The sequence below is a fragment of the Marmota marmota genome, unplaced genomic scaffold, assembly GCF_001458135.2.
Source record: "Marmota marmota marmota unplaced genomic scaffold, marMar, whole genome shotgun sequence".
NCBI classification, from domain to species: domain Eukaryota; kingdom Metazoa; phylum Chordata; class Mammalia; order Rodentia; family Sciuridae; genus Marmota; species Marmota marmota.
Genome location: NW_026000185.1, coordinates 11,134,137 through 11,158,236, shown reverse-complemented (window position 1 = coordinate 11,158,236; position 24,100 = coordinate 11,134,137). Strand labels below are relative to the sequence as shown.

The window sequence follows — 24,100 nt, the reverse complement described above, 5'->3', positions numbered from 1 at the left end:
CTTCAGTCTGTCCAGCTCCTCCTCCCGCCCGGGCCACGTGGTCCAGGACCCATTCCCCCCCAAGCCGCCCCGGCATCTCCTGGACCTTCTGGAAGCTCCGGGGCTGGACCAGGTCCTCTTCCTTCCTGCTGCCACAGGCCCCTCTCACCCCCTGGCCCCAGTGATACCACCTCAGTGTTTGTGTTCCCCCCTAACTAGACTGTGCCCCTGAGGGGACCTCCTCCCCTCCTCGGTGACTCTAGCACATCACCTTGTTCCTGGCACATTGAGAAGCTCCGTGACAGAGGACAGAGCCACACCGGCAGGAGGGCACCGGGACGTACGCACCGTCCTGGATTTCATTGGAACGAGGCCTAGAGATTGCAAGCGCAGGTGGAAAATTTTTGAGCCCCATGATAGAGACTCCATGAGGGAACAGCATCTATCAAAGGCGGTGACTCACCCCTGGAGGAATCCAATTAAACACCCGTAATTCGAGCGGTGCTGCTCGGCGCTCTGCTGTCAATACCGCTGCTATTCTGAGCTCTCTTGCACTTGCAGGGGGGCCCCCGCACCCCACCCTACGTCTTCCATTTGCCATCACCTGCCAAGACTCCCCGCCGATGCCCTCTCTCCTCTCTTCCCTCCCCTCTCCCAAGTCCACCCCTCCTCATGCTGATACCCATAAAAACTAATATTCAGTTGACAACTTCCTGTCCATTTGGAACCGGTCCCTGCAATATCTCACAGAATCCTCACAGCCCGTGGGGCGAGTGTTCTCATTCTCAGAGTCTCAGAGAGGTAGAGTAAATCACCCCAGATCACACAGCAGGCAAGATCTGAATGAAGAGAATCTGACTCCAGAGGCGCTACAGCTTCCAGTCTCACGGTCTGTCTACATGTGCCACCAAGCTATACCTGCTGTCACCCTCTGCCCCAGGAACCCTTTACTTTGTCCCATCCTGGCAGTTAGGAGCCTTTAAAAAATGCTCTCAACTTGGGGCAGTTCCAAGGGAGGGCTTTGTTGGGGTGGGGGATGACTTTAGCTCAACCCAGAATTTCCATCAAAACCACCTCCGCATTTACAGTCTCTTGGTGAGAGAGGCAATGGATATTTCCCCAGTTTTGCGTGAAGCACACATACGAGACTTGGTGGAGAACCGTGCTATTTTTACTGATTCGTATCACAGCAGTCTCAGTTAACACTGTGGACTGCTACTCAAAAAGCAGCTTTAAGATAAGTCCCCCAATCCCTCCTGGAGCCCACGTTGCTGAAGCCAACCCCCTCCCACATAGGGATTCTAAAACGGTCACTCCTTTCAACCGAGAATCCAAGGAATGAAGAGGGAGAAAATCTTAGCAACATAATCAGCGGTCCCAGAAGACCCCCCCCCCACCCCGGCGGCCTTTGGGCACAGAGATCACCCTCTCAGCTGAGCTCTGCCCCTGCCAGAGCACAGAGTATCCTTCTCTGAGTCCCTCACCCACAATTTCCATTAGATTGACTGCACAAGCAGCATCGGATCAGCTTTTGATGATAATTAATGTTTAAACCAACGTCATGTTTATTCAGCACTAGAGACGAGCGGGTTTTTGCAGAGAAGCGGGATTCCCAGGGCTTAGTGAACCACAGGGGGCAGCCAGTGTCCTCTGCCAGGTCTTCCAACAAAGAAGGGCAGCCCAGGGCGAGAGTCAGCTAGGTGACAGCCGGCTGGGAGTGGCTGGGAGGTGGAGGCTTGGCGGTGTCCTCTGCCAATTTCCATGGTATAACTACTCGCCACGGCTGCAGATTCTAAGCTACCCACAGCTTAACTACGAGTTCACAAGATTCCTGAAAACTGAACATCGCCGGCTGATCTCAACCAGAGGACAAACCTGGGGATGTCTCTCTCCAACCCACTTTGATCTTTATTCAACATTAATTCAGAAGAGAATCGGAGCACTCTGTGGGGACCCTGATGATTTCGGTTACCATTTATCCAGAATTCTCTGTGTGCGCTCTGGTTTAAAGATGAGAAGTGCTTTTTACAGATGATCTCCATCCTTAGAACCATCCATCGAGATAGGTGTGATCATCTCCTTACAGATGAAGAGCTTGCAGCTCAGAGGGGTTAAGTAGCTCGTGCAGAACCACACAGCTAGTTAAATGGCGGAACGGGATGCTAACCTGAAGTGTCTGACTCGGAAGCTGGCATTAAGGCCGCGAGAAATCTCTATTGTTCCAAGCAATCTGGCCTAGGAAACTTCAGCATAGTCCCACGTCCCCCTACCCCTCCACCCCAAAATCCTGCAGATGGCAGGACTCATTTCACTTAGAAGGCTCTTTAGAGACCACCTATGGTTCTTCACTCGTGGTCTTTGCCGGGTGGTGGGGGCCTCCCCATTCTTAATGGCCAAAGTTGGGATTTCCATTGCTCACCATCCAAACCCTGCTTTTGGGGAAATGGTTCATTGCACCAATTGTTGTTAGAAAAGCCCCCTTTCCCCAGGCTCAGCTCAACCAGAAACTCGTGGCCAACATGTTGACCACTGGACAAAGGACACAGAGATCAAAGGACAGTGGGGTTAGATGGGTGGCGTCCAACAGCAGTGGCAGTGGCCTCCTGCCCAGACAAGTCCTAAAGTTGGTCTTGGAGGGCCTCTCTCTCCTACCCATGTTCCAAGCCTTTCTCTGTAGATTCCTTTCATCTCCTCGGGCCCCCACCACACTAAGAATCAGACTGACCCATACTGTCGGGCAGTGTCGGTTCCCATGGAGGGCAGCCAAGACCCCTGCCTGACACACACTCACTCTCCCCCAGATGCTCCTGTCAATCAGCCCACAGCCTCACACGGGAAGCCTGCTGGGGACAGCTGTCTCTGTTTCACATCCCCTTCTATGGATCAGCACCTCGATAGTGTGTCCCTTATCAGTTCTGGTCAAAAGACACCAGTAGGAGGGGGTGTTAGGATGGACTTGTGAGATTGGGCCTGGGTCAGGTGCTCGGCGGGGACAGTTCCGAGGAAGTGGGCATTCGCTCTGTGCTGGACGTTGTCAAGAAGTGGGGGTTGACACCTGGGGGGGGGGACAATCATTCTTCCCTCCAAACGGGACCAAGAGAGTGAGGCTGACACTGGTGGGTAAAGAAGTCGCTGTCACTCATGGGGGACAGGATGCGAGCACTGCTGTGATTTGAATGAAGTTCATCCCCCCAAAGCCCAGGTGCTGAAGCTTAGTCACCAATGGTGAAAGTGTTGAATGGTGGTGGGACCCTCCCGAGGTGGGGCCTATGAGCCCAGCCCTCCCCAGGCTCCTCCTTTCTTGCCACTCGACCTCTCTCTTTTTGTGATGCCATCCGCCATGTTGTGACGCAGCCCAGGGCCCTCTCCACCATGGCACTGTTTTGCGCCCAACACATCTCTTTTCTTATATATTATTGAGCATCCAGTATTTTGTTATAAGCCTCACGAAACGACCGAGACGGGGGTGCCTTGGGGTATGGCCAGTGCTCTAGTCTCTATCTGCTTCCCAGCATGCTTATGCAATTGTCATATTTTTGCCTTAATCTCGTTTTTTTTGTTGTTGTTGTTGTTCCAGAATGGCCTTCTCTGATGTTGGCAATCTGCACAGTGATTGTGTCCAACAAAGGATGCCAGGGCCAAGCCCCAAGGACCACGCCAGCACCTGGCTGCCGGGGCAGCTTCTCCTTCTTGCAGGATAAGTAATGATTTTTCTACTTCCTGCCTTCCCATAAATCATCCTGAAACCATCCACTATAGAGACCAGTCTGCTGTCTTCCCTGCAGTAACTGACGTGATGTCCTGCACACCAAGGTGCCCTGTGGGCGCTCAGTGGACTGGGATTATGGGTACAGAGAGCTCCCTGAGACCTGGCGTTATTACAATCAGGCCTCCGTATTCTGTATTTTCACATTCTAAAAATGTGACTCATAGAAAATTTATTTAACTCATTAACGAGGGAACCAGTAAGATGGGAAAGCTCCTTCCAAGAGCATTTAAGGATTTGTAGGCAGATTTTTAAAGAATCTTAGAATATGATTACCAGGCTATGTGCAAAGCTGCTTAACACCCCTCAAAGAGGGAAAAAAAAATCCTATTCCTTTAAGGTGATCTTTTCCACAGGACAGAAGTTTACAAGTGGGTGTGTGATTCATCACGTTGATATTCTAATAAAACAGTTAATAACCAAGTTAGAAACCGGGTGCAGTGGTGCACACCTACAATCCCCGTGACTTAGGAGGCTGAGGCAGGAGGATCCCAGCAAGTTCAAGGCCCGTCTTCACAACTTACCAAGACCCTGTCTCAAAAAAAAAAAGAAGAAGAAGGACTGGAGATGTGGCTCATGGAGAGACCACCCTTGAGTTCAATCCCTAGTACCAAAAAATAAATATAGAAATAGATAACAAAGTTAGATATGTGCACCCTCTCCCTGATAATCACATCATCCTGGGGCAGCCTCCAAGCAGAACAACATGGAGAGTTTATTTCCAGTTTTTAGTTAATGTTGATTTTTAAGGCACGGCACAGGGACAGTGTGGCTTTAAGAACATCGCCAACTGCCATTTCTTCATGCACCTACTTCATATCCTGCAGCTTCAATAGCAGCAGCACCTGGCTCATGTTTACTGAGCCGTTACACGGTTAGATACTGTGATACCTATTTAGAAACCTTATCTCGTCTACTACTCACACAAAATCCCTGTGAGGTCATTAATCCTGAGGAAAACAGGCACGGCATGATAAAATATATATCTCGACTTTGTCCCAACTTCTCGGCGTGGAGTTCCCGAAACCCCTGGAAGTTTCTAAACAGTAGCAGCGTCTTGTTAGGGATGGAATCCCTTTTGCCCTCACCTGAGTGGGTGCTAAGGAGGTGACTAGGTGGGGGGTAGAGAGCTTCAGGATGGGGACTGGTCACAGAGGAGGCTGCAGGTTGAGCTACAAACCCCTCCACTGTGAGGGACAAGGAGCCAGGGGTGTGCCGAGGTGGCGGCTGGCCCACTGAGGGGTGGCAGCGCTACCCAGATGCCTGTGTTTCTCTTCCATTTGGCTGTTCAGAATAAACCCCCCAAAAAAGTAAAGATTTTCTTGAGTTCTGAGTCATTCTGCAACACGTTGAACCTGAAGGGGGGCATTATAGGAACCTCCAAATTGAGAGTCACCTAGGCAGAAGCAAGGGTGGCCCCGGACTTGTGACTGGCATCTAAATTAGGGGCAGTTTTGTGGGACAGAGGCCTTCAACTTGTGGGATGTGACACTAACTCCAGGTACCTGGGGTCAGAACTGAACCGGATCACTGGACCCCCAGCTGACATCGGTGTTGAAAAGGGTCGCATGTTTGGGGTCAGAAGTGGTATCAGAAGCTGCCGTACAAACAAGTTACGGAGAAGTGAATAAGTGGCCTAAGATCACGCAGCTGGGGAGCATCTCCCCCAGGGACATGCTTGAAGCTAAGTCAGTCTCATATGGCCATGAGGAGGACGTCAGCCGTGTCTCCTGCCCGCTCTGTTATTATTTATTCCATATTTTCTTTATGTTGATTCACTTGTTAAAAATAGCACCATAAATGGAAAACTAGTATTTTCCCTAAAAGACGTGAAAATCAATGTTTTCCCAAAACTACCCTCAAACCATGCCAGAGCATAACTCATCTGGGGTAAACGGGACCAAAGTCACTTGGCCAAGATCTCAGCACAGGGTCCTGTCTCCGTCTGGGGTCTGTCCCGAGCCTCCTCCCCCCCGTGGGGGTGTTTCTGGACAACTCTGTCAGGGCAGCCAAGTGCAGAGAACTCGAAAGTTCTCAACTTGGCTCAAAATGGGACCGAGGGGAAAACCAGAGTGACGGCAGACAGCAGATGGCCACAGGACTGCCTCCTCAGAGCAGGTGACCGTGTGCTGGGCAAGCTGCCCTGAGTTTAACCAGCAGGGCCCAGGCTGAGCTGCAGCAGACCTACTTGGATCATTCTAGGATCAGATGGCGTTTGCCTGGGGAAAAGCCCAAGGTCAACTCCAAGGAGCAACCTCAGGAGAGTGGGAGAACTTGCAGACGTGGGATAGTGGTGCATGATCACCATCTTCAAGGGGAGGGGAGGGGAGGGCGCAGAGCTCCGAGACCACAGCCTTGTAAAGGGCCTGGCATTGCTCATCCAACTCCACCTGGGAAACCTCACATCAAGTCAACATGTCAGCTTACTCTAAGCCAAGGTACTGAGGCTGGCCTCGAACTTGCGATCCTCCTGCCTCAGCCTCCCAAATTGCTGGGATTATAAGCAGACACTACTATGCCTGGCTATTTGGGGGCATGTTCTAGAGTGTTGCTTTTAAAGTGAAATTTAGACCTCGTGATATAAGTGGGCAGTTATTGTCTTAGAGGGAACAACAGCTCCAAGCTTCTTCTATAGGTTGCAGAAAGACCTCCTAAGAATTCTCATGGCTAATACCCAGGAAGTTACTTATGGGAAGTTTGGCTTTACACTAAGTTCTATCATGCATTACTTCATTTAATCTCCTCTCTGACTCTACAAAATAAGAACTGTTCTACAGATGAGGAATCTGAGGTTTGAGGTTCATACAGTTAGTCAGCGGTGAAGCTAGAATTAGATTTTGGCACCATCTGGCTCGGAATCCACCTTTATCCTCATTACATTCTAATCCTAAAACCCTGCCACAGTTTGCTGAAGAAACTCAGAAATCCCATTTTGCTCACTTGATTTCTTTACAAATATAAAAAAGAAAAAGAAAAAGGAGCCCATGTGTTGATTCTTGGAGGTCACAACCAGACGGAGCAAATAGAAAAACAATCACTGTTGAACGGTGACAAGTTCTGCTTCGAGTTAGACGCCATCAGAAACCTGTAATTGGCGTTTGCTTGATAAATACAGCACTCGGTTCAGTCAAAGGTGGGATTTGATAACCGATGTGACAGTGACGGTGACGGTGACAGGTGGCATCAGAATTCTCGAACACACATTTCACTCTGGTTCCCATCACGATCCTAAACTCCTGGAGAGAGAGGTCCCCACAGCCACGCTGAGAAGTCCAACTAACAGAGAGGAGATTGGATGCGTTCTGTCTGAGGCCAGTTTTCATCCAGAGAAATCGTGGAAGGAAACGGGAAGATGAGTCATCTGTGAGCAGCTGACGGACTCCGGGATTCTTCGACTTCGTCCATGGGGGAGGTGAGGGGACGACCCTCTAACGCCTTTTAAAGCTGCCGGTGCCTGGACCGCATCTTGGACCAGTCGATAAGACTCTGGGAGGGAGGCCCAGGCCTGGCATTTCCCAAGATCCAGGAGGTGCCCGTGCTAAGAAGCAGAGGATCTGCCTTCCTGGTGCCAAATGGACAGCCCCAGCGTCCCGGCCCCGTCCTGGCTGCTGTGAGGTTCTCAGCGGGGTAAGAGCAGGACCCGCTCAGGGAGGCGGAACCACCGTGAGCTGTGGGATGGGGGACGCACCTTGGGAGTTAGACCTTCCACAGCTGTGGGGGGGAGCTGGGCAGGTGAGGGCCTGGGAGTGGGTGGAGGAGCAGAGGGGTCACCAACCAGCCGATCTGAGGGTCAGACACGAGCCCCTGGTGTTGAGGGCCACAGCCGAGCAGGGATGACATATGGCATTTTGGCCAGAAGTAGTGGTTGAGAGGTGACACCAGCGAGCCAATCAGATGATGACTTTTGAATTCTCCAGGAGTTCCCGTTGAGTTCCCAACGAGCTCTCGCGGGGATTCCCGGAGATTTCCCATTGGTTGGGGAAGTGCCGGAGGAGGGATTTTCCGGTTGGTGGTTCCTGGAGGAGCCGCGTGGTGTTTGGGAGAGTTCCTGGGGAGCTTGTGTGGGGTGTGCTGGTCGAGTTCAGAAATACAGTTTGTTCCTCTTGAGCGGCTCATGATTTGTGCCCAGCCAGACTGCGGCACCCTGGCAAGATGGCTTCAGAGGGGCAGCGGGTGGTCAGCGGGGGTCTATTGCTTTGTCCGCCAAACATCCAGAGGAGGCGGGGCTGCTGCTGGTCAGCGGGGCGTGGGTCACGAAGTCAAGATGGGGGGAAGGAGATGAGGTAAGGTCCAGCCAGAACCTCTGGGGCCGCCTGTCTGATCACCTCCTCCTCTCGTCACGGCGGCCTTCAGGGAGTAAATGCTGATGCTTCCCTTTCATCTTGGTTTGTTTTGCGCTAAACCCCACAGATTGGGGGATTTATAATAAGCAGAAATGCTCTGGCTCCCAGCTCCGGAGGCCGGGAGTTCTGGAATAGCAAGGTCCTGGTGGTTGGCGAGGGTCCTCTGGCTGCATCACCACATGGTGGAAGGGCAGAGAGAGGGTCAAGGACAGTGAGGGGCAGACCCATGATGCTCATGGTGACAGCATTACTCCACTGGCCGCGACCTAATCCCCTCTTGGAGTCCCCCCTCCTACACTGTTACAGTGGTACAAGAGGTCAGCATGAGTTTTGGGGGGACATTCAAACCAGGGTATCTTCTGCCTCCTGAATCTCCTACATGGTCCTCTTTTGGACACTTTTTTCCTGGAACCACCCAGGGGAAGGGACTTGGGAAAACAGACTTCTCAGTGCAGCTCAGTTTGCAATAGAATATTCCAGCAGTAATGGAAGGAAGAGAAATATACTCGAGCTCATTCAGTAAAAAGATAGTTTAGCAAAGGCTCAAAAAAAATGAAGGGGTTGAGCCAAACAGGACCCACCAAGTCTGGCCTCCAGGAGGGGAGCAGGGAGAGACCCAAACCCTGCCCCTGGCTGCCTTGCCTGAGCTGAGGTGGGTCTCCAAAGAGGGCAGCGTTCAGGGAGGCAGCAAGGAGCAGTGGTTGAAGCCGTGGTAAGGCTGGGTCCTGGGGCCAGAATGCACAGCTAGAATCTCCACCTGCTCCCTCCTCACTGGTCATCTTGGGTAAGTGTAAGTCCCCCCACTTATCCGCTGTGGCTCACAATAGTTCCTGCTTCCTCCAGATGAGAACAGGAGAGCCCATAGGCAGGTGGGCATCACACCTAGCACAGCTGCTAGAGTTCAGAGAGGTCAGAGTCACAAACAATAACAACAACCCTAAGCACCGGCCATGGCATCTCGACGTCCCCTACCCCATCCCGTCACCATCTGGAGTGTCCCTCCGTCACCTGGGAATCATCTGCTTTCTTCCTTTCCTCTACACTTCACGAGGGCAGAGCCCCCACTGTTCCCCCCATCGCTCCAGTCCCAGCACCTGACACTTTGTGATTATGCAGACGGTCCCTGACTTGGGAGTTGAGGTTCCCCAGCTTCACTGTGGTGTGGGAGCAACATGCTGCGGAAGAAACTGGACTTGGAATTTTGAATGAAGATCTCTCCCTGGGCCTGGGATCTCTGGCATGATCCTCTCTCGAGGTCCCTGGCAGCTGCTGCAGGGTCACACCCTGATCAGGAGGAGAAGCATCCTCCAGTGTGCTGTGTGGCTGAGCCGCAAGGTCCAGGGCACGAGGCGGGCTGAGTGCAGTTTTGACAGAGGACACTTTGAGGGTTTTTCAGGATGTAACCCTGAGGTTGAGGAACAGCTGTGTACACTTGTTGAGTGAATGAATGAACGAACAAGTGAACACACGGTTGAATACCCCCAGGTACGGGAACTCCTTGACTCCCAAGAGCCCAGCTCTGAATACCTGGCAAGGCCTCTCATACTGAGAGTGCAAGCCAGTTAACTCACCATGGCCTCTGATACTGGTTCCTGTTCCATGTAAAAGAAACTCCCTATCTTCCTGCAATTCCTAAGTTTTGGGGTTTGTTTGTTCTGTTCTTGGTACGGGGATTGAACCCAGCGTGCCTCCCACTGAGCTCATCCCCAGCCCTTTTCTATTTTTTATTCTGAGGCAACGTCTTACTAAGTTGCCCAGGCTGACCTCAAATTGCAATCCTCCTGCCTCAGCCTTCCGGGTCTCTGGGTGTTATGGTTTGGATATGTGGTGTCCCCCAAAAGCTCATGTGTGAGACGATACAAGAATGTTCAGGGGTGAAATGATCGGGTTATGAGAGCCTCAACCTAATCAGTGCATAAATCCACTTAAACGGATTAGATATTTGTGCAAGATGCCACAGCCCTGCAAAGGATAGAGCTGGAATTCAAACCCTGATTTAATCTGGAGCCAGGGCGGGTCTCTCAGAAAAGAGATGGCTTCCTGATCAGAAAGGAGCCCCCATCAAAGACCAGGCCATGTAGGTATGAAAACATAGGCATCTCCTCACTTTTGGCAGAACCCAACCAGGAGAGTCTTGATCCAGTTGAACTTGAACCCCTGAGGAGTGAAGGGAACTGAGGTATCCTGGAATTCCGGGAGAAAACCAGGCCCGAGTAACTGATGGCTCAATGAATAGCAGTCGGCTATTTCCTAAGGGGGTGGCTGGCTGGGGCTGGCTGTGCACGTGTAGGACCCCCCCACACCAGCCGAGCTGTGCATAGATAGACGCCCTCCTGTTCCCCTCCGAGAGCCCGTCCCAGAACTCTCCAGAGAGGGACACTCTTAACTGAAGAGCGATGTGGCCAGGAGCTCCAGCGGGCCCCCTGACTCCGCTCCAGCCGTCCAGAGGCACAGGCCAGCCCTGGTCCTCCTCGGTGGCCCCTCCAGTCAGCAATTGGCCAGAGACAAGCAGAGAACAGAAGAACCCTGGACTTCAGAGATTTCAAAAAATGACGAGAAGCCCCAAGCCAAAGCAGCGAGGGTGCGCCGTGCCCACGGGGTCTCCGCCACCGGCTTTGGGCTTAGCCCGACATGGATTGCTGTGGTCATTTAAGGTGAGGGACTGAATGATGGCCCCACTTCGCTGGTAATGGGTGTTTCTCCTGGACGCTGCAGCTGGTCTTAGTACAACCACAAGTGGCCTTTTAAGAGGGAGGCAGAGGGAGAGTGGGCACCGAAGAGGGAAGGTAACAGGGCCACCTCACACTGCTGGCTTCAGAGACGGAGGGAGAAGCCCAGCAGAGCATGGAATGGATGGAAGCTTCTAGCTCCAACCTCACGTGGCAGAAGGAAATCAAACTCCAGTGGATCTCTGTTTTTTTTGGTACCAGGGACTGAACCCAGGGGCACTGAACCCCTGAGCCACATCATCCCCAGTCCTTTTTATTTTTTATTTTGAGATAGAGTCTCACTAAGTTGCACTGGGTATCCCTAAGTTGCTGAGGCTGACTCTGAACTTGAGATCCTCCTGCCTCAGCCTCCTGAGTTGCAGGAAATTCCCTTTAATCAATTGCTAAGCAGATAAAGCATCCAGATGAAAATTTATGCGGATGAACAGGGCTCTTCAGGGTTCTCCAGAGAAACATGACCAATAGGACTTGGCTCATAAGATGATGGAAGCTGACAACCCCTAGGTCTGCCGTCAACAAGCTGGAGACCCCGGAGAGCCAATGGTGTATGTCTCAGTCCAAAGGCCAGCGGCTCGGGACCCAAGGAGAACCGATGTTCCAGTTTGAGTCTAAAGGCTGGAGACTATCAACGCCCCAGCTCAGGCACGAGGAATTCCCTCTTCTCAGTCCTGATAGTCTATTCAGGCCTTCTACTGATGAGAAGAGGCTCACCCCCCATAGGAGGCCCATTTACTTCATTCAATCTATCATGAAAACATCACCCTCACCCCAGAAACACCCTCGCACACACCCAGAGACATGTTGGACCACATGTCTAGGCCACCTGTGGTCCAGGCAAGTTGACTCACAGTGGGTCATAGATGACACGCTCCTTCCCAATGTACCAGACCCCGCAGGTGCAGAGGAGACCTGAACTTCATCCAAAGTTAACAGAATGAGATACATTCATGATAAGACAGAGCCTTCAAGGAGAGGTATTTCCTTTCTAAAATTTGTTCTGGACTGCAAGTCGCAAGAGCTTGTCAATCCACCCAGTCCCCAGCAGCGTCCCCACCTCCCTGGACATACAGAAACCCAGCAGGAGGCTCCTTCCCCTCGGAGGTCTAGCCTGGCCCCTTCCCATCCATTCTCTAGCCTCTCCATCCCTTCCCATTCCTTCCAAGCCCCCGCTCCCTCCCAACTTCTCAAATTCTTGCATATTTTGTCCAAGACAAGTTTCTCTTTTCAGGTGTTCTGCAATTCAGGGCGTCTCCTCCCACCTGATGCGTACAGTGGCTCTGGCAACGGTGACCTGTTCTTAGAGATGCTATTTAAAACCCAGAGTGCATCCGGAGTGACACAGAACTCCCGAGTGGGGCTAAGACGCGTCAAGTTACATAAACGAACACGCTTTGTCTCGCCCTTGGCTTGAAGCTCTGCCGAAGAGGCTTCAGAAATGCCAGTTCACACCAGGGACAGAAAAATGCAGGTTTCAAGGGGAAGAAACCATAACAATACCATCCAGGCGCACAGTGGCGCTGGATTTGGTGATGGACAGGCACACCCAGAAACCCCCAGCGCGAGGGACCGTCAGCACCACCACCCCAGCCAGCTTCTCTCTCTCTCTCTCTCTCTCTCTCTCTCTCTCTCTCTCTCGGGCTTGTTTCCTGAGTGTTCTCTGCAGTTCCAGAAGTAACCCTGAGATGCCCGCTCTCCCCCACTGAGCACAGCGCTAACAACGAGAAAGGAGGGGAGGGAATTAGATCTGCCTTCTCCCTAGGAAAAGCCGGTCACCTCTCAGCTGTGTGGTCTCTGACCCTTGCTACAGGGCAGCCAGAGAGACATCAGCGCTCCAGTGTAGAGATGGGGAAACTGAGGCTCTAACAGGGCAAAATATTTCCTCTAGGCCACAGAGTTGGTCAGAAGCAGAACCAGTTTCAATATCAGTTGCAAGACCCCATAGCTTGATGGTGGAGGCCATGGACTTGCCCCAGAGAGCCTGGCTTATAGCATTGTCTGCTATTTAATGGAGCCTGTGTAACCCCAGACAAGTGACTTGACCTCTCTGGGCCTCCACTTCTTTCATCTGTAAAAAGAGAGAGAGAGAGAGAGAGAGAGAGAAAGTGTGAGTGTGTGTGTGTGTGTGTGTGTGTGTGCGCGTGTGTGTTATTATCTGCCTACTAGGTTGTTGAGGGGATTAAATGAATCAACACATCAATACACTGAGAATCCTACCCTGCAGAGCAAGTATTCAAAAGTCTGTCATCTGTAACTCATGCACTCCTTGAATCTCTGCCAGGTTCCAAGGGCCTGACCTCCTCATCACACTGGGTACTTCTTAATTAAATGAAGGTACGGGAGTTCAAGGCTGGGCACACTAGAAATATTGGAACTCCGGGGCTGTGCTCCTGAAATATGCCCTTGGCACGCCCAGCTCCCTGCCACTGCGTGCTGATTAGAAGCCACTGCCTATAGAGCAAGCAAAGAGACGGGCACATGTCCCTTTTATGAAAATCCAGCAAGCTGGTGTGAAGTGGAGATAACCAGCCCCCGCCGCACTCTGAGGCTGAAGATACTTAATTATCTGAAACCCAGACAAACAGCAGGAGCAGGATGGTAGGTGGAGGCAGAGGAGCTGAGCCCGGCAACCAGAGGCTGCAGGAGACATTCAGAGCTAATGGTGTGAGCCCGGGCCCGAGTGAAGGGCAGGAAGAGGAGGGCAAAGTGGTTGGCAGCCCCAGGAGCCTCACCTGCAGAAGAACAGGAGGAGGAGGACCTGGACCAGAGAGGCCAGGAGGGAGAAGCAGCCAGGGGCACTGTCTCCCAGACAGCTCAGGGGACCGAGGTGTTTATTGACTTGGTCTAGTGAAGTTCATAAGATTGCTAAGCCTCAGGAGAGGGATCTCAAAATGCCATTTTGCAAGTTGGAAACCCGAGGACAAGCTAGGGAAGACAGTGAGAGGAGAAGTGGTGGACATTCAGGGCGGAGAACACGCACCCGCTGGGGTTCACTCATAGCAGCCTGTCAATCTAAGCAGGGTCTGTGAACTTGACCTTGAAGGCCTGACGCAGGGCCAGCGGGCAGCTGTCCCTCAGCACTTGAGGGACGTGGTGACAATAGGCACAAAGGACTCGGAGTGAGCCTGGGCCCATGATAAGGGCTCACTCAGTGCCACCACTGTGGTCCTTGGGAATCCTTCCAGGAATGGGGCTCTGCAGACAGTTCCCAGCAGGTCACGTTACAGACCTTGACTAAGATGGTGCTCGTCATTCTGGGCTCCAAAATCGTTCCTTATGTCCAAGGAGCCAAAGTGGGACCCAGTCCATTTCCAAGGCCCTCAACTCAAGATGATGAAGCAGGACAAGCCCTGCCGTGGGACGCTGGGCGTGCGTCCAGGGTCCACCTGCGCGTTCTAGAAGCTGGGCGGAGAGCACGGGGTCCCTGCACCGGGAATAAAGGCTTAGGGTTGAGGGCTCAGCCTCCAAAACAAACATCTTGGGTTCAACTGCTGGTTCTGCCTCGTTCCAGCTACTGACCTTGAGCAAGCCACTTCAGTCCCTCACCACGGCAGGGAGAGACCCCATCAGGATTCCTGTGAGAACTCCGGAACTGCTAAAGCAAGTCAGCCAATGCATGCAGTGCCCAGGGCGATCTGTGTGGCACAGCAGGGGCCCCAGTGAACAGCAGCTCCTGTGCTCTGCCCTGAACCCAAGGTCAAGTCCAAGGATGTGAGGAGCCAGTTGACTCCTGAGCTCCCTGGGAATGGCTAAACCCCCCTCTCCTGGTTCCTCAACGTCCTGGCAAGAGGGGAGGGAGAAGGGGCAAAGGCTGTGGATCCAAAGGAAAAGGGCAAGACAGTGACCAAAGCAGAAAGAGAGCCACCAAAGAACAGCCCTAAACCTTGGGGCAAGGAAGGAAGGCAGCAGCCACCACCCGGCCCATTCCTAGAAGGCCCAGAACCCGGCAGGGGCCTTGGAAGCAGAGGACATTCTCTGCTGTGGAATGTGGGCGCGCTCCCAGGCTCCGCGGGAGTTGACGGGTATTAACACGATCACGTGGTCCCTCCAGAGCAGGTGTGACCACACGGATCCCACTGTGGTTGTTATGACCACCGGGCGTCTCCGCCAAGCGCTGTCACATGCCTGCCATTTGAGCTACCCGCTCCCAGCTTGAGAAGGCTGAACGGGGTCTGAGATGGCACTCATCTATCTCCCTCTCACTCTGTGCCAAGGGGGGCCCCGTGCAAGTCTGTGTGCATGCAGCAGGTGACTGGGGACAGTGACGAGTGTGAAAGGGTCACTCACGGCCACCTGACAGACATCAGATGCTGGCAGGTGTCAGGCACTGCTCAAGATGCTGGGAAGACCCAACAGCGAGGGGCACGTCCCTCGTGGAGTTCCACGGTCCCTCCCTCCCTGCCCGTCTCCCTGCCGGCTTCTTCAATTTCTTCCCTTTCCTTCCACTCCCTTCCCTTCTTCCCTCCTTGATGCACTCATTACTAAACACCCTGGGACCAGAGTGCATTCCAGCTCGGCTGCCCATCACCTTGGGCTCCCCTTTCTTCCTCTCCAAGATGGACATAAGGACAGGACTCACCTGCAGGGCAAGCCCCTGCACCTACGGAAGGACCCGTCCCGAGCCATAGCTGCAAGACTCAATTCCTGCATGAACTTGGCTCCCAGCCTGTTGGTGGGAAGGCTGAGGGAGATGGATGAGGAGTTTGTCCAGCTTTGAGTGTGCTGCGTCCTCTATCTTGGCCAACTTAGAGTCCTGGGCGCATCTCTGAGATAGATGAGGTGGGTGCATGTCCAGGCAGGCTACGCACCGCACGAGGCTGGGCCTGGAGGAGCATCTAGCAAGACCTCTGGGGGGGGGGGACTGGAAACTGGCCCTTCCCCTGCACAATGTCACTGGATCCTGCTGTGTCCTGGGAGCCTTTAGATGACTTGATTTATTCTAGTGTTTACTATCGACATTTGTCCCTCAGTGGTGATTCATGGGCTCGATGGGGAAATTCAGTGGGAGCAAAGGTCAGGAGCTTGGTACCGTTCCCAGCCCAGAGCTAGCGCTTAATAAATGTTAGCTATGCTTGTCCTGAAGCACCGCTCTATGCCAAGCTCCTGCCACGTGCCGGGAAGGACTTCCGTGTGTGTGCATGTAAACACTCACAGCAAAGGTCAGTCAGGGCAACGTGGCCACCTTGTCCCCACAGCTGGAAAGCAGCTGTGAGCTCCTTCTGCACCTCCAGGGACCCTCAGTCCTGCAGAGCTGTGATCGTGTTCTCCGTCTTCCCTTCTAAACACGGGGAGGAAGGAAGAGCTTCCGAATGCTCGCATGTTGGTTTAGCTTATTTCCAGACAAAAGGGATGATGTTTCGTCTTCATAAAGCAGGAAGGTTCCAGAACCTTCCTCGGAGGGCTCCCCCCCCCCCAGAAGGGATCACATGCATCCGGCACAGGCTGAATGAACGGCAGCTACGAATATCGCAGTCCCTCTTAGGGGGCAGGAGAGAGGGTCAAACACTGTCATACTGAGAATATAGATTCTGAGGGCAGGAAGAGCTGGGCGCTGAGGCCCGACGCCCCCGATTGCCTCCTGGGAGGCCTGGAGTGGGTGGTTGACTTTCTTTGAGCCCCAGTCTCCCCATCTGCAAAGCGGGTTAGTCACACGCCCAGCCTTACCGCCTGTGAGACATCGGTGCACAGGCGAGATGTGATGCTCCTGCCGCTTCCAGCGAGGTTGGGTCAGGAGCTGTCAGGGGGCTGGGAGAATTTTCCAGCAAGGTCACCTCTTTATTGTTTCATTTATTTATTTATTATGGAAGCACAAATCCAGTTCGACTTATTGACTTTTCATTGGTTAAAATTCTGGGGGGGGGGTGCTACAGCATCGCCCTGATTCTGTGTCCAGCGGCCTTAGCAGGAAGGTGGCTTTGGAATTTGGCACAGACCGACCTGCTGTTTCCTGGATCATGGGGTCTTGTTCCGTGTTCCATGGCTCTTTGCTTCCTATGCACACCTCGTGTCTTGCCTGTAGAGAACTCAGGCCACCTCAGGCACAAGCGCCTTCAGGGGTTTTGTTTGTTTGTTTGTTTGTTTTTGTTTTGGGTACCAGGGATTGAACTCAGGGGCACTCGACCACTGAGCCACATCCCCAGCCCTAGTTTGTATTTTAGGGACAGAGTCTCACTGGGTTGCTTAGCGCCTCGCCTTTGCTGAGGCTGTCTTTGAACTCGCAATCCTCCTGCCTCAGCCTCCAGAACTGCTGGGATGACAGGTGCCTGATCACCTTCAGTTTTAAGAAGACCCGTGCATCCCCTTTGGTGCCAGAGACCCTGCCCATAGCCAGCAAAAGTGTCATTGGCTGCAGTCTTCCAGACTTTTTAAAAAAAATGTTTATTTATTCTAATTAATTATATATGACAGCAGAATGCATTTCAATTCATAGTACACAAACAGAGCACAATTTTTCATGTCCCTCTTTTCATTCACAAAGAAGAGTCACACCATTCATGTCTTCATACATGTACTTAGGGTCATGACGTCCATCTCATTCCACCGTCTTTCCTACCCCCATGCCCCCTCCCTTCCCCTCCGTCCCCTTTGCCCTATCTAAAGTCCGTCTACTCCTCCCGTGTCCCCCCATCCTCATTATGAATCAGCATCCTTATATCAGAGAAGTCTTCCAGACTTTTACCCTTAGAAGTCTGTCCCCAGTCACCTCTTCTGGCTCCAAGATGGCAGGAGGAGCCCAGATTACCTCTTAGCCCTCTGTTGTTTGTTTGCCTTTTAAACACTATCCGCCAGAGCCCAATTTTCTCTTGGAAGATCCTTTATAACGCACCTGGGTTGCCAGGGACCCCACAAGAGGGGTATTATTTTCTTCCCTTTTACACATGAGGGCACTGAAACTCAGAGAGGCTAAGCAACCTGCCTAAGCTCACCCAGCAATTTTTGATCTCGGGCCTATCTGAGCCCAGATGGTGTGATCTGTACAGCCCCAGCTCAGGATACAACCTGTGGGCCCCCTACCCCCTTCCCCAGTGGGGAACATAGAAAGAACTTGGGCCTGAACTCAACCCCAGGGTCTTGTTTGAATGGGGATAGCACCCACTTCTCTAAGAGATACTGAGAACGAAATGAGATTCTTTTATTTTTTAATGGATGCAATGCCTTCGTCCAAGTGCCTCGCAGGCAGTAGGCCACCCACAGCCACCAGGGCCCTGGGCTCCTCCTCCACAGCCCTCCGTCCCTCCCCTGGGCACTCACATGAACCTGAGCTCAGACTCCCGGCGGACGAGCACTTCCCGGAGACGCTGGATCTTTGCCATCTCCAGCTCGATCTCCTCGGGCATCATGGTCGTCTCTGCCATGGAGATGATGTCCAGCTGGGCTGTGCAGGACGGAAACACAGGCATCAGGCCCGAGTCCGCATGGGCTTCCAAGAACTCCCAGGGACAGACCCTGCCGCAGCCCCCAGGACCATCATGCACGTCTGGGTCACACAGACCTCGGCCACCTGCAGACCTCGGCCACCTGCAAACCTCGATCACCTGCAAACCTCGATCTGGGCTGCAAACACTCAGGAGTGGACCCTTCGGGAACAGGGAACCATGTTTTCTGTGATGCTAGGGTTTGGATGTGTTTTGTTCCCATCAAAACTCATGCTGGGTCTTGGTCCCCAGGGTAAGGCTATTGAGCTTTTAAGAGGCGATTTGGTCTTTGTGAAGGAGGGACTAACGGCTGGGTTCTTGGTTAATGGGCATGAATTAGTGGCCTACAGGGCGGCTCATTAGAAATCAAGTTCCGTTTCCTGGGCTTGCCCCTCTCTTCTGCACGCACCTGCTTGACCTTCTGCTTATTTCCCCCTTGCCCTGACACAGCACAAGGCACTCCCATCAGGGGTGGCCACCCAGTCTTGAACTTTCTGGCCTTCATATCCATGATTTAAAATAAACCTCTTTTCTTTATAAACTACCCACTCCCTGGTATTCTGTCACAGCAACAGAAAATGGACCAAGACACAGGGGAACATTTGTTAGGATGCCAGCAGAGGCTCACAAAAGTCCTGCTTAAGGTGTGGTCAGTCCCTGCCTGGCCCCAACCTCTGAGGTGCAGGCACACTTGACTATGGCCACTTTGCCCTGCCCCAGCCTCAAGACCGAGGACAACTTGAGGAAGAAGAAAATTTCATACTAATTATCTTATGGTAATACTAAGTATCATAAGTAATAATAACATAAAGTAATAACATGTTTGTTGTAGAAAATTCAGGTAATACAGGCAGACAAGAAAGAACACAAAGAAGTCATCCATAACCCCACTGCCCAGAGAGAACCACTGCTGAAGTTTTGATGGACACTCTTCCAATCTTATATAGTCAGAGTTACATGTTTCCATATAGAAGAACTATATGTAAGAAACTGTATGGAAAGACACCACGCCCTGCTGTAACAAAACACTAGAGGCCCGATGGCTTAAATGATAGCAGTTTACTTTGGCACAGTTCTGGAAGAGGACACTCTTCTTGGCTTGTGTCCCCACCCCCCCGCCCCGGCCGGGCCTCTTCTTGGTATGTGCATAGGGTAGGGGTGAGGAATGGAGAGCAATTCTCTGATGTCTCTTCTTCTTTTTTTTTCTCTCTCTCTCTCTTTTTAAAATTTTGTTGTTGTTGTTGATGGACCTTTATTTTATTTATCTATCTGTGGTGCTGAGACTTGAACCCAGAGCCGCACACATGCTAGGCAAGCGCTCTACCACTGAGCCCCAGCCCCAGCTACCTCGTGTCTCTTCTTTTAAGGACACCAGAACTATATGATCAGGGCTGCACCCTCTTGACCTCATTTAACCTTAATTACTTCCTTCAAGGACCCATCTCCAAATACAGCCCATTAGGGGTTAGGGTTTCAACACATGAAATTTTCAACCCATGACTGTATGCATGTGTGGGTGTATGTTTGCACATGTGTGTATGTATGTATCACCACATATGCTACCATTAAAATCTTGTCCTGTGTCCTCCAGTATGTTTGTCTAACCTTTATCTATAGACACAGTTATACAGTCATCTACATGACTTATACACGTAGCATGGCCATACAGGGCAACACAGACGGAAGATTCGTAACCTGAAGATCAGAAATCTGAAATATTCCAAAGTTCAAAACATTCTGAGTGCCAACAAGATGCCACATCCACACCTGACCTCATGTCAAAATGCCCGCACACTATAAATACTGCATAAAACTCAGGAGGCTGAGGCAGGAGGATTGCAAGTTCAAGGCCAGCCTCAGCAACTTAAGGAGGCCCTGAACAATTTAGGGAGACCCTGCTTAACCCTGTTAAAAAATAAAAAGGGGGGGCTGGGGTTGTGGTTCAGCAGTAGCACACTTGCCTGGCATGTGTGAGGCACTGGGTTTGATTCTCAGCACTGCATATAATAAATAAAAATAAAGGTCTATCAATAACTAAAAAATTTTTAAAAAATATATATATATACAAAAATAATATACATATTGCATAAACAGCACTACATATATATATATGCATATTGCATATACATACATTTTGCATAAAATTACCTTTAGACTCTATGTATAAAATATAGATGGGACATAAATAAATTTTGTTTAGACTTGAGTCCTCTTTCTCCAAGATACCTCATTATGTATGTGAGAATGTTCCAAAATCTGAAAGCGGAAACACTTCTGGTCCCAAGCATTTGGGAAAAAGTGATACTCAACCTGCATGTATAGTTTTATATAGGCAACATGTATAATTATATATATGTACACGCCTATTTTTTAAATACTGAAAAAAATGTATACTAAAATGTTAGTGACTGAAAATGTTAACATATGCATGTGTCTATGTATATGCACACACATATATCTCCATATATCTGCCATCCCACCTCTTATTTTGGTCGTACGGAGTCTTGCGGGTTTCTTGCCCTCTTCTCACTAGCACACATTACAATCGCTCTCTCTCTCTCTGTCTCTCGCCTGTCCTCGGATGCTCTTGCTCAGCGGTCGTGGGCAAGGCCGGGTGGCTTTCTGCGTGGGGCTCCATCACGAATCACAGGACCAGTCTGCAGGCCTTTGGGTGGTTCCCCCTCCCCTCCCTGTGTGCATTCTCAAAGCGAAATCTTTGCCCACATCCAGGTTCCTTCAGGCTGCATTTCTGGAGTGGATGGCTGGGTTCTCGAGGAGGTGACAGTCTCAGGGCTTTCACAGGGGGAGGGCTGCAGTAGGAGAAGGAGATGTTCTTGCTTTACTGAGACCAGCACCACACACACCCCTCATCTCTGACTCTCCAGCACCCCCCTGAGGCTCAGCGCCCCACCCCACACTCAGTCCTGCTGCCTGGGGCTGGTCTTTGTCCTCAGGTCCAAGCCTGTATCTGGAAAGCTGCCCTGCCTGGTTCTACCTGTGTGTCTCCCTCCAGCCACCTCGAGCCCTGGCCTGGCACCCCTGCATGGGGACGGGGACACTGTGACTTGCAAACTTCCCTGAAGACAGCTCCTGCCTTCTTTGACCTCAGGAATAGTGACAATTCCCAGGAGCCCCTGTGACAAGCTTTGTCCGTCCGTTGGGCTCTCCTGGCCCTGAGTTCTCCAGCAAATGGAATTTGGAAAGTCACATACCCTTCCATCACCTGGGCCCTGGGGGAACTGTCCACGGCCAAAATCTGTTCCCCCTCCAGCAATCAAACCCCCATGGAGGAAGGCAATTCCCTGTAGTGGATTCTCACGTTGAAGGAGTGGCCGGGGAGCCCAGCGTGGTGGAGCACACCTGTAATCCCAACGTCCTGGGGCAGCGGTGGGGCATTTTGGAGTCTGATGGCCTGAGCAGGAGTCCCAGCTCTGCGCCCCCAGTAGCTGTATGACCTTGGGGGAGGGGATCTTTAACTCTTGATGGCTCACGAGCAGAGAGCCCACCACCCACGCAGCTGCGCAGGGGGCTCCGCATCTGGTTATGAGGACCACTGCGCATGCTCTGACCCGCCTTCTCCGCACCAGTCAGCAGGATCCGACGCTCTGTCTTTTACAAAGGAAGCAAAGAGGCAGAGCTGACAAGGGAGTGGCGGAGCCCGTGCCCATGTCGGCTCTGGTGCATCCGGGCTGCCTCTTGTCCACAGGTGCTCCAGGTCGATACCCCAGGTCATTCCCATCTCAGGGTCCGGGTGATGCCATCACCACAAACCAGATGCTTAAAACAACAAGAGTTTATTCCCTCACAGTCCTGGATATCCAAAACCCAGGTGTTGGCAGAGCCCTGCTCCCTGAGAAGGCTCCAGGGGAGGGTCCCTCCTGCCTCTCCCACCTCATGGTGGCTCCTGGCAACCCTTGGCTTGTGGCTGCATCACTTCAACCTCTGTTTTCACGTGACAGCCCTCCTGGTGACTCTGTGTGTCCCTCTCTGTCCTGTTAGATTTAGGACCTACCCTGACATCGCACATAAGGTCCCTGTCTGAGGTTCTGGGTGGATATGAATTTTAGGACACTAACTGCTACAGACAGTCTCTGACGTGTGAGTTTTTGACTTTACGATGGTGGTGAAGTCCTAGGCGTTCGGTAGAAACCCCTATTTTGCATTTCAAATTTGGATCTCTTCCTGGTCTAGCAACAGGCGGTCACATCCTTTCTTGCAGTGCTGGGCAGCAGCAGCAAGCTGCAGCTCCATTGGCCACGGGATCCCAAGGGCAAAGAGCTGAGATTCTTCAGCGTACAGTCCTGCTAAGCTGGGTGCTAGGTAGGCTAGGTGTATTAAATGCATTTTGACTTATGATATCTTCCATCTACGATGGATTCATCAGGACACACCCCCACTGGAAACAGAGGACATCTGACATAGGTTAGTAACCATGGGCTTGAAAGCTCCCAGACAGACACTGCTCTCTCCAAAAGCTTTATGTCACCCAGTGCCACAATCTTGGCTGGAAACAGCAGGGATCCAGGAAGTGGGGAGTGGGAAGAGGCAGTGGGGTCTGGCAAGAGCCTGCTGGGGACCAGAGCTGAGATCCTTGTACAAGTCCTTCATCAGCTGAAGAGTCTCTTGGCATCATTTCCTTCTCTGCAAAATGGGGCTCCACAGTGACCACGTGCCGGGGCTTTCCAGGTCTTTTTGCAGTGAATCCCAATTTTGCAGACAACAAACAACTCTGAGGCTGGGAGAAGGAAAGCGACAGGACCACACGACCAGACTTAGAACCCAGCTCGCTCTTTCTCCCCACCCCCCTCCATATGCCTTCACCCCACCCTGCAGCTCCCGGGCCAGGGTCAAACGCGGTGTGGGTGTGAGCCTGCGTAGTTAAGCCCACCAAGGAAGGGCCCTGCTCGTGTTTCCCATCACGGCTCAGATGGGCCACCTGCTTTCCAGGGGACAGATGCTGAAAATGGCAACACACCCCAGGGCCAGGCGTGGGACGGAGAGAGCTCATCACATCCCCCACACTGGCATTTTACCTCCGTCCCTGGGGGAGGGCGGGGGTGGTGCTGCCAGGCTCCAGGTGTTGCCATAAACATTCAGCTCGGATGCGCTGGGAGCTCGGATGCGGGGCAGAGAACGGGCTGAGACCAACCTTGGAGAGTCTCCCTCAAGGCTATTCTCCTTCCCCTAGAGAAGGAGAGTCCAAACCTTGAGGCAGACACGAAATAGCATCTTTTCTAGTAGTGAGCACTCTGCCCGGTGTGGCCCGGGCTCCTGCAAGCCTCACCCCATTCCATCTTCACCACGCCCCAGGCCAGGGGTTGACGACCTCAGCCAGCCCTGGCTGCCACCCAGCCCCGTGCCTGAGGTCCTAAGTGCACAGGAACGTCCTGGTGCCCAAGTCGTGCTCACTGGTTTATGTATTATCCATGGCCAGTTCTGCACTACCACAGCAGAACTGAGCACTGTAGCAGAGTCTCAGAAATTAACTACCCGGCTCTTTGCAGAAAAAGTTTGCCAGCCCTGCTGTCATTGGTAGATCCTAGGATACCCTAATTTGGACATTGAGAAACCCAAGCCGACCCAGGAACCATAACTGCTAACACCACGGAGCATCCACCGCATGACAGATCTGCCTGCTACCTTGTTTGATTCTCGGAACAGCCCCCACCGTGGTCAGTACCCTCGATCCATTTCCAAGATGAGAAAGTTAAGGCGCAGCAGAAAATGTGATGAGGCTGAGATCTGAAATGAGATCCAGCCTCTGCAGAGTCCTTGCTGTCAATCACAGTCAAGGACTACTGTCCTTTTGGACAGTCGTCCATCATTGGATAACCCCCATGGTAGAGGGTAGGGACCAGGGTCCTTCTGGTC

General features: G+C 52.1%; 1 protein-coding gene across 2 annotated transcripts in view; it reads right to left on the bottom strand.

Annotated features, from left to right (window-relative positions):
- Positions 1–24,100, bottom strand: part of Bmerb1 (bMERB domain containing 1) — an 85,477-nt gene that overhangs the window by 18,246 nt on the left and 43,131 nt on the right. For both annotated transcript variants that reach the window (XM_048789543.1, XM_015491090.2), the window contains exon 2: positions 18,066–18,189. In XM_048789543.1, coding sequence (XP_048645500.1) covers positions 18,066–18,189 — 124 coding nt within the window. The remainder of the gene's footprint in view (positions 1–18,065; positions 18,190–24,100) is intronic.